This window comes from Conger conger, chromosome 9 (assembly GCF_963514075.1).
Source record: "Conger conger chromosome 9, fConCon1.1, whole genome shotgun sequence".
Lineage (NCBI taxonomy): Eukaryota > Metazoa > Chordata > Actinopteri > Anguilliformes > Congridae > Conger > Conger conger.
The window spans coordinates 47,330,990-47,341,653 of NC_083768.1; the positions used below are offsets into that span (position 1 = coordinate 47,330,990).

The window sequence follows — 10,664 nt, forward strand, 5'->3', positions numbered from 1 at the left end:
ACTGATTAACAGACAACAAGAAACAGGTGGGAGACATGGCAGAATGACAGAAAGGAAATACAGGAGTGGGAGGCGGAGACACTAGATGGAGAACAGGTGAAACGAGTGACTGAGTGGCTGAAACAGAAAACAGGTTACGGTGGTCACAGAGGGTTAGAAGAGCCAGAAATGCCAGGGACTTTGACAGAAAATAGAGAACAGAGAAACACAGATGTCAAAAGGGCACAGACAAACATTGCAAATGCACTGGTATAGAATACAGGATTGACAGAACAAATGTGCTTGTTAGGTCAAAACTGATGAGAAGTGAACTTTTCAAATCACTAGCATTACAGTGGTATAGCAGTGTCGTGTTCTTCCCAAAAGAGTATTAAGGGAAAAACCCCAAAACCTCAAAAAACTCACAGAATGTGGATAACCGATGAATCACTCACTTTCAAACCCAAACTTCAATGGGCCAAGAGCCGACTCCAAACCAATTACTGAACCGTTACCCAGAACAAATACTTCGCCAAACATTCGAGAAACATCATTTTCTTCATTTTTGTGGCATGATGAATACAACCATAGAAATGACTCAAAAAACGTCTCCCTTGCAAAGACACATATACAAATGTCAAGCAAAGAAGCAACGGATTTGTATTAAATTCTGACAAGGCATGGGACTGTACAAAAATCCTCATGGGTTATCAGGGCAGACTCTACGGTTACAGTCTTGCTATTGTCGAATAATAGGCTAATTTTCAGTGCTATGGTTCACTCTTTTAGCAGTCACAGCAATGGAACGTGTGACATCTGCAGAGTCTAAGGGCACGAACACAGCAGGGCTGCATTAAACAATCCTTTGAAACACTAACTTTCTTGGCAAGAAAACATGCTCAAACTGGTGAAAAACAAAAACAGAACGATTGCTCGGTGTGTAACACGCTCCTTCTGTCAGAAATGACAAAGATTTTGTTTTCATTTTCTTTAAATGAAAACCAATTGGTCCCACTCAGGACAATTCCCATTTGGACATTCACTGTGACCTCCTACATTAGTTTAGTTTAGACCTGCATGTGAAGAAATTGTCATGGATAACACAAAAAAGTAATGGACATATTTCCATCGTGGTCCTTGATGTTGATGTAGTTGATGTAGGGCGGCCTATAGCATAGTGGTTAAGGTAAATGACTGGGACCCACGAGGTCGGTGGTTCTAATCCCGGTGTAGCCACAATAAGATCCGCACAGCCGTTGGGCCCTGCCAAATGCCAATAATGTAATGTAATGATGTTCATCAGCCATAGCAAGCAAAGATACATTACCATCATTTAACTGACACGTTTACTGTATGCTAAGTGGTATACAGCTGATTAGAGTGAGCAGGGGACAATCCCCCCTGGAGCAATGCTGGGTTAAGGGCCTTGCTCAAGGGCCCAACAGCTGCACGGATCTTATCATGGCTACACCGCAGCTTGAACCACCAACTTTCATGGTCCCAGTTGTGTACCTCAGCCGCTAGGCTACAGGCTGCCCAGAGAAAGACCGGAGACTTCGGTCAGTCGAAACTGAGGCGCTCCACCACACTGTTCCAATTGACGATTTAGTGCATCTTCTGCCAGAAATAAAAAAGGGAAACAAAGCAGGCTGCTGCCACAGAGCTGAAAATAGCAGAAGGAGGAGACCGGACAGTGCTTCCTCTTTCAGCCCTAGAACTACAAACACACGTGTCGAAGATTATTCAATAGTGTGAATTCAAAGATTCTATGAAAATCTCCACCTCCTGTAGACCAGGATTTATTTAAAAGTTCTCCCATCATAAAGATAAAAAACTCTATATGGGTGTTAGTTGGGAATAGTATGTGAGGGGCTTAGTGTCTGTTGACATGGCATGCAGATAGTGTAACTTCCCATAAAATAACTTGAGCGCACCCAGTAATGCAGAGGGACTCATGTTTCAGAGAGGAGTGACAGTTCCGGAAAGACATAAAAAATTGAAAATAAATACATTCAGTGAGCACTTTATTAGGTAGACTTCTATTGCTCTAACCTATCCACTTAGTTATGATGCGTTGTGTGTTCAGAGATGCTCTTCTGCATACCACTGTTTTAATGTGTGGTTAATTGCGTTACTGTCACCTTCCTGTCAGCTTTGACCAGTCTGGCTATTCTCTTCTGATGTCTCTCATTAACAAGGATTTTCTGTCTGCAGAACTGCAGCTCACTGGATTTTCTTTTGTTTTTCACACCATTCTGTGCAAACTAGAGACAAGTGTGCGTGAAAATCCCATTTCTGAGATACTCAAACCACCCTGTCTGGCACAAACAATCATTCCACGGTCAATGTCATCACATTCCTCCATTCTGACGGTTTATGTGAATATTAACTAAAGTTCTTGTCCTGCATTATTTTATGAATTGCACTGCTGCCACAAGATTGGCTGATAACTGCATGAAGGAGTAAAGTTCCTAATAAAGTGCTCAGTGAGTGTATATGCTGTTTTTAGTCAGTGTGAGAGCAGCACTGCTGCTCCACTAGAAGATGAAAGGTGTGCTTCGGGTATCCAGAACAAAGGCAAGCGCAAGGACATGGTCACGCATTTGTGTTAGGCGGATGTGAGCAATTCCACCATCTTCTCACTGGCCTGGTGGGCCATAAACATGGCCCTTTCAACATTGTGCATTATGTTTAGAAGTCTGGGACACTATTGTGAATCTGTGCTTCAAGATATCCGGAAATGTGGAAATGGACGACGATGACATATAGGAACATCAATGGAAATGTCATACAGAAATTGCAGTGGGATTTGAAAACCATATTCAAAAGCAGGTATGTATGTTTATGAGAAAAGAAATATACTGGAAACACTCTTTTGTTTCATTTATTTGAAGTCTTCTTAATATACATTTGTATTTACATATCTGCATACATATCTTGAAACATCAAAGGTGCAGTGCCAAGACTGTCTGTTATTGGAAGCTATGGCTAGCAAATTAGCCAACTTAGACAATCACTTCTCAAACAAGGCTCAATAACATTGTAAACTGATTGATTTATTTTTGTACCAGAAAAAGTAAAGGTAACAAACTTCCAACATACTATATGGATATGTGATGCATACATTCAATCTGGATGTACAGTAAAGCGCATCTCCCCTGCATCAGTATCCCTGGTGTAACACATCGTATTTACACAACAGACGCAGGGTCACAGCTCGCCCGGCGTGATCCGATGAAGATGCCTAATTAACCTTTCACCCTCGGCAAACGGGGGAGCTGGAGATCCATGCATTATTAAGCGGTTCTGACTCGGGAGGGGGGGGGGGAGCGGTGGAGGAAGAACAAAGGCCTGTCAGGGCCCACCCTGCGATTCGCGGCTTAGGCAGCGAGCTGGCGAGGCGTTCAACGGCCGTAGGAGCCGTCAGCCAGGGGGGGGGGGGCGAACGGCGGGAAGCAGGAAGCCCCACCTCAGTCCTCAGACGTGGAGCCCTGCTCGCTGGCCCTGGAGGACCTGTGCTTCCGTTTCTTCTTCTTCTTCTGCTTTTTCTTCTCTTTCTTCTTCTTTTCCTTCTTCCTCTTCTTCTTGCTCCGCCGCTGGCCGGGGGAGTCCGAGCTGCTCCCGCCGTCGCTGCTGCTGCTGTCCGAGTCAGAGGTGGTGTCCTGCAGCAGCTGCTGGAGCTGCTGTATCCTGCAGACGGAGATGAGGGCGGTCAGCGGAGCACAGCATCACACACCTCGCTGCTAACGGAGGGAACCGTTATCTTTACCCTCATGTATCTTTCAGCGGCTCTCCACCGACCTCCCCTGTGATTTCAGGTGGCTACGGTTTAGCTTTCTAAGAAATCAAGCCGTCAGCTCTGAAAGCCTATAAATAAAGAATTAGCGGAGCCCCGCCATGCGGGTGAGATTAATCTCCATATGGTTAGAGGGAGAGAGACCGTGAGGGAGACGGTCTGACGACAGCTGCCCAACGGATTTTCACGGATTATGTGGACTCAAGGTGTTTCCCAGCTGGAGACTAAAGTTGGTTGAGAAGGGAGCTTCTGGTCACTCAAGAGAAGAGTATGGATATTGGTCCGAAACGTTTACTTGACTGTCTTTCATTACTTATTTTGATGCACAGTAAACTTATTTGGAACTTTTTTTTTTTGCTGGGCTTCTTTTTCAACAAACGTTCCCTTGAATTTTGAGAGGTGTAAGAGTTTTCTTCTTGATTTTCAAATGAAACTTACACTACCGCATCAACCATTGAAAACGTTCTGATATTACAGTACCTGACCGCATTCATACATTTGTCACTCAAGAGAAACCAGAAACGCACACTGAGTATCTGCCCTGAGTTGAAAAATTTAGTTTTAGAGTTGAAAAATTTAGATAGTTACAAACGGCTGATTCAGCCTGCAATCGCACTGTTAAATGAATTATGAATACCTGCTAACGAAGAAGAATATTAAGACGTTTCAATGAAAGTTGGCTTTCTTTAGACTTTCATCCCTTTGGTATGACATAGTCCGAGAGAGAGAGAAATAAAATGAGAACATGCTTCAGAAATATTTCCCAAGAGACAGAAACGCAATTAACAATTAATCTGTCGAATGTTCTTTTGAAAGCAGGGATGGGATTCCCACCAGAGAGCCTCCGCTCCGAAAAACACCAGCCCTGCTTCCACTTTTCTCCATTCTATTTCATCCCAGCAGTCAATTTTATTTCATAGATAATTCTAAGATGTCCGCCGCACGCAAAGACTTTCAACGGAGTCAAATGGAGATAAGGACTCTAATTACTCTCTAACAATCTACACCAAAAAGTACACACTGGCGAGAATGTTTCATTGCTTGCACTACTGTAAGAAGTACGAGCAAAGCATAACACAAAAGTGGACTAACCTGTAGGACCGAATGTGGCGTATATGCACTTTACCACAACTGAATCACACCAATGTCGTTACATAGAAACTTAGAAAATACATTGAACGTTAATGCAGGTCCAACCATGTTCTAAAATCAGATTTGAGCTTCTGCCATTAGAATTTCTGTCCATTACAGGTAAGATTATTTATATGAAAATGGTGTTGGGCATTTTATTTTCCTGGTCTCAAAAACAACAAAGGAGATGTTTAAGATAGACTGGTGATGTCTTTTTAAAAAACTGCTATTTCATCAAATTTTAAAAACATCAGCATCAGCTGGTGCTGTGATTGTTTGGAATGAGTATACCCTTGGCTCTCCGTGGCACATGACTGGGCACCCTGGTTATTGAAGTAGAAAAAAAAATGTATATAGATTTTAATTTGCGACACAGCAAAACAAGAGGGAATTGGGGGTAGGGCAGTGAAAACATCCTAAGGCAGGAACACGCTTTTCTCAAACCTAAAGACATTTCCTAATTACTCTGCCAACTACGTTTAAACCTATGTGCAAATCCATTCAATCTATTCTGAAGTTGTATTGACACATATTTAACTGGATCCTAATGCAGCGGCAACTCTTGGTATTCCACTCGGATTTGCCTACAAGAGGTCACGTAAGGAGATTATTTAAGAAAAGCCTGCATTTCCGCATAATGTCTTGGCCTGAAGGCAATCTTAGTCGTCATAACTGTGTGTATGGGAAAGTCCACAGTGGTCACTTCACATTAGAGGCGGGATCTTCAGCGCTATTAAATTTGTAGTTTATTTATTAAAGTGTCCCTATAGTCTTTGCTGGGGAAACTAGTCGTGAAATGAAAATGAGAATTTGCGAACACAAATCGCCTATTAGCCCTAACGACCAGCGATCTGCAGTAGCAAAGCATTTCAATAAGATGAAACACGGAGGAAATACTCTGAGTGTAATGAAGCTAGAGCTTGTTGTGTGTCCAGTAAGGTAAAGGTAGAGTACTTCTCTAATGGAGCCGTGATGGTTTCACTCTCTGAACGGTTTCTCTGAGAGGATTTGTCATTATCCTGTTTCTATCCTCTGTCCTTTAATCCTCTTTACCAGTTTTAATTTTGTGTTTCATGTACAGTGTTGAGGTTGGCTGTCATTTGAATACTAGTTCTTGGGCAGAGCAGTAATGGTTATGCTTCTTTTTCATGCGCATGGTCAAAATGAATTGAATAAGTGTGTGTCAATGGAATGAGGGCATAATTATTTGAATGTTCATGGCATAATTGCATGATTATTTGGTTCTTAACATTGCTAGCTCTGTTCAGGTTTTAGTTTGTTTTGTCTCATTTTTTCTTAAATGCAACAGGACAATGATGAAGGCAAGTGCTGAAATGTTTGTGAGAGTGCTGTCTAATATATTATTGTAGAGTTATATATTGCTGAGTTACAATATTAAAGGAACAATAGGTAATATCTTTGTGTTAAAAAATTGTTACAAGACCATTGTAAATCCCTTCCAATTATTGAAAAAGGCTCACTGACATGTTGACTCACTCTCCTGTTTATAGTCCTTAAATTCAAGTTTCAAAGATATTTGCATATATAAATAATTCAAGCTTATTGGATGAAAATTGGTTCCAATTGCCACAGCCAATGGCGTGAGGGGAATTCAACGTAAGCGTGTTCACAGAGAAGAGGTGGGATAAACAGTTGTGCATGGAAATAAAATGTAAAATGCATTATAGTAGTACAGACATTATTTCTTTCTTTCAATTCCGCAATGTTGCATTTAAAGGTACAATAAGTCACTACTGCAACAAACATCCTCAAACCACAACACTGTTTTTCCCTCCCCCTTCTCTGTGAACGCGCTGGCATTCAAACGACACCGGCTGTGGCAATTAGAATTTAAGGACTATAAACACAGGCAGAGGGTGAGTCAACATGTCAGTGAGCCTTTTTCAATGATAGGATGCATCACTTGTATCATGATTTTACAGCATAATGCCCTACTGACTGGAACATCCCCTCCCTTGGCAACACCGCCCCTTGGGGTTGACTGGCACAGATGCCAGACAACACTGACAACACTTTGTTTAAGCTGGGCAAGACGCCAGACAGCCCGACTTCTGGCTTTATGTTAGCAAATTACGGCAGAATATAGTTAGCCATGAAAAAAATACCTTGTTTCCTTTTCATTACGTTTGTTTTCTCTTATCAGGTCATACATTGGGTCTTCATGTGCCTGCAAACACATTAACAGTGAGTCACACAGTTTATTCATTCAGACGCAGCCAATCAGTCATAGGCACAAATGACTACAAACCAGCGGCTATACTTACTTAAAGCCTGATGTGTATGGAAGTAAATATGGGCCAAAAAAGATTTAAAAACACATTGAATTCAATGGAGTTACATTTTTCAACTGTAGTTTTGTATTCACATCCCAAAAATGTTTTTTTCCCCATGAGTCAAATCTTTAGAAACAAAGCTCTCAAATTCAGCTTTGATCGATTTTCACAAATTATAAATGATACAAATATGAATGAAATTGATTTATAAATTAAGATTGTAAAAATTGTAATCTGTTAAATTCAATGAATGAATGAAGCTGTCTGAGTACATCTGAGACAGTGTGGGAAATGAAAGCAATTCAGAAGACTTACAACTCTGAACTGTTCCAGCTTTTGGTTCCCTTTGATAAAGAAAGGGCACTCCTTATCTCCCGTCCTGTGCCCATAGCGTTTGCATCTCCAACCTACGAACACACACATCACATGACTGCATGATATGTGTCTGCGCATTTCTGAGGTTTCTCCACAACATTGACATTTACAGTACATGAATAATGTAAATCACGCATTTCTTTGGTACCTTTTCAAACGCATTACAAGCTATGGATTAAAATGCAGCGTGAGTGTCCATTGGAAACATAATTAAGCCAGTTCTTCAGCATCTCCTTTATCAAAGATCCCATCAAGGCGTGCACAAAGACAGTCCATACCAGGAAATTCCCCATTAACTTGTTTATCCCACGGTGTTTTCACTTCCGAAACTCCTTTGCGAAATATTTGGGCTACTTTGCATTGCAATTAACAAACTTCCCAAAAAAATAAACTGTACAATCAAAAAATCTAAAGAAATATGGAAAACTATGCAACTACAACTCCCACCCTCACAAAAAACTGGCTACAAATGCCACAAGAGAACAAAAGAAAACTAGTATACTGTGCTTGAATGCACACTTGTGCTGCATACCACAAAGATGTGTGGGAACGGGAATTAATGCGAGAAATAATGAATGCAATTGTTCTGCCAAGATATGTGAAATCAGCTCTTTTGTTTGGCAACCATTAAGCTTATAATAAATAATAAAATATGCACTAGGGAACTTAAAAGTGTACAATATCATTGGCATGTTTCATTGCACTGACAGGACTTCCCATGTTGAGGCACTAAAGTGACACCTTCTGGCCTTTTGGTGGTTTGTCTCTCCACATACAGTAGCAAACGCTGACAGGGCAATTGTGAAACCATGTGTCCTGATAATTAACAACTCACCAGAGCAACTCACGGCAAGCTTCTTCACCACTACACTTGTGTTACGGTCTCTGGGGAAGCAGTTTTGTACAGGGTGTAACATCTCTGTACTTACACTGCATTACTTTGACTTCTTTCCCGAGTGGCATCCACAAACCCTTGGTGGGAGCATGGGCCAAAAAGTCTCTGGCTTGTTCATTCCCCGGTGAGTCAGGTATACAGTCTTCAGGTTTGTCGTCATCATCCTACAAAATTATCCTCATTGTGACGCCAATAGAACAATGACAACTAATCCATCGGTTGTGTCACTTGCCGACTCGGTTATCCTTGCATGCATTCATCCAAGTATACAATTCACGTACACATGCTGTAAACTGCGTCGCTTTAAATGGCTTTAAGGTTTTTATGCTGCATGTATGATCTCACTCGCTTATTAAATGAGTCAGTACTAGATAGTTACAAACCTTAATCAGCCCAGGAGGGGGTTTTTCATAACTGCAAGAGAATGGAGAAAACATGATTTTTTATTTATTTTATTTTTTTACTATTGTCGACCTTCTAAATTCATTTTCATATCACCTTGCATCCACAAGATTAGTTTAGGCGTGTAATCACATTCATGGCACCGTTTCCCGATTTCTAGCAGCAATGCTGGACAAAATAAGTTATGTTGACTTATGGTCTTATCACAGGCGAGATGGTGACCCCATTTTAGGTAAGTTATAATAGAGTAACTACAGTAGCGTCCTTAGGCTACCAAGTTGAAGAAATTATGTTTTTAGGAGTACGTCCTCTAATAAAACGAGTTTCACTGATTTAAGGAGGATGTCTGACTTACAAGGTCTCAACGTGCTTTATTTTTTGTACTTCTTGTTGAAGTTTTTTAGTTTGTTTCTTGAGTTTATCCAAATCATGTTTTGATTCCTTGTGCCTCTTGTGGTCTCGGCTGTCCTCCTCGTCTTCGTGGCGCTTGGATCTTTTCCTCGATGACATTGTAATTGCGTGAACGACAATTAATTATCTACTGATAACATTCATTTAGATAACTAGCTAACCATCTTCCAAAAATGAGTAAATAGCGTGAAGCAAAGGCATTCAGCCGAATGGTATCATTTCGTCGCTTTATTGCTCATGCAGCATTCTACGGTATTTCCTGTTCTGTAGCTGCACTCCTTAAAGTTCAGCGCCACCTGTAGGTCGCACAATTGATTGTCTGTTTTTCTATTCAACTTCATCCAATCTATCAGAATATCCATAAAATCGATTTTATCCATCTAAAATCGCACGAAACTTCATTGTAATCTGTTATTACCCGTCCCTTTCCCGTTTTGGTTGCAAAATCTTCCCTCTAATGAGCGGCTTCAGCATTTTATGAGGATTGTAATTCGAATGTGCCAAATGCAGCAGTTTGTGTTATGCACAGTTGTGAATTGGGTTTAACACATTATTGGGACAGTGACACAATTTTACTGTACTTCAGCACATTGGATTTGAAATAAAACAATGAATATGTAGTTAAAGTGCAGACTGTCAGCTTTAATTTGAGGATAGCTGGGTGAATTACAGCCTTTTTTACACGTAGTCCCCCTCATCTTTGAAACATAGTGGAGATAATGTTATGGCTTGAGCATAGCTGCCACTGAAATACTGGATAGTGATGTAAATACCCTTAAATTAAAGTTGACAGTCTGCACTTTAATTCCATAGCCTATCCAATGTCCTGGAGTATACCAAGCTGAAACAACAATAAATGTGTCGCCGTCCAAATGCTTACGGACTGCATTGTAGTCAACCAATACGACATGTTCAGCAATAGTTGTGCTGTACAAATTGCAGTTTAGATCAGTAGAGTTCATGCTGCAGCGACTGAAGTGAGGAGCCCATACCGCCGTGTGTAGCCAGGACAGAGGAGATGTGACGGAGAGGAGGAACCTCAAGGGAGGGGACAGTAAGGTGACCAGTGGATGCAGCATGCGTGGTGTGTCCTGGCAGGAGTGTAAGATTTCATAATATATTGTAGGTAAGAGGTAAAGGTGCTGGTAAAGGTGCTGTTCGTCTTGCCGCACCAGAGCCCAGGTATCTGTACTTTATTTCACCCAGAGCCAGTAGCCAGCAAAGGTAGATTAGGCGAGTCATGATGTGTGAATTTCAACTGACCGTAGATAAGACCAGGACCAGCATTATTTTACTCGTGATAAATGACCTAATAACCAAATTTTTATAGCACTGGATAGTATGTAAAATTGTTGCTACCACTGTACATTCAAGATTGGTG

At 41.2% G+C, this 10,664-nt stretch overlaps 1 protein-coding gene across 1 annotated transcript; it reads right to left on the bottom strand.

Annotated features, from left to right (window-relative positions):
- Positions 1-2,847: 2,847 nt before the first annotated feature.
- rp9 (RP9 pre-mRNA splicing factor) lies at positions 2,848-9,547 on the bottom strand. The gene is made up of 6 exons (XM_061255188.1): positions 9,228-9,547; positions 8,854-8,884; positions 8,505-8,634; positions 7,516-7,607; positions 7,033-7,094; positions 2,848-3,669 (listed from the first exon to the last, which is right to left on the bottom strand). The coding sequence occupies exons 1-6, from the start codon at positions 9,380-9,382 to the stop codon at positions 3,450-3,452; spliced, it is 690 nt and encodes a 229-aa protein (XP_061111172.1). The 5' UTR covers positions 9,383-9,547; the 3' UTR covers positions 2,848-3,449.
- Positions 9,548-10,664: the final 1,117 nt, after the last annotated feature.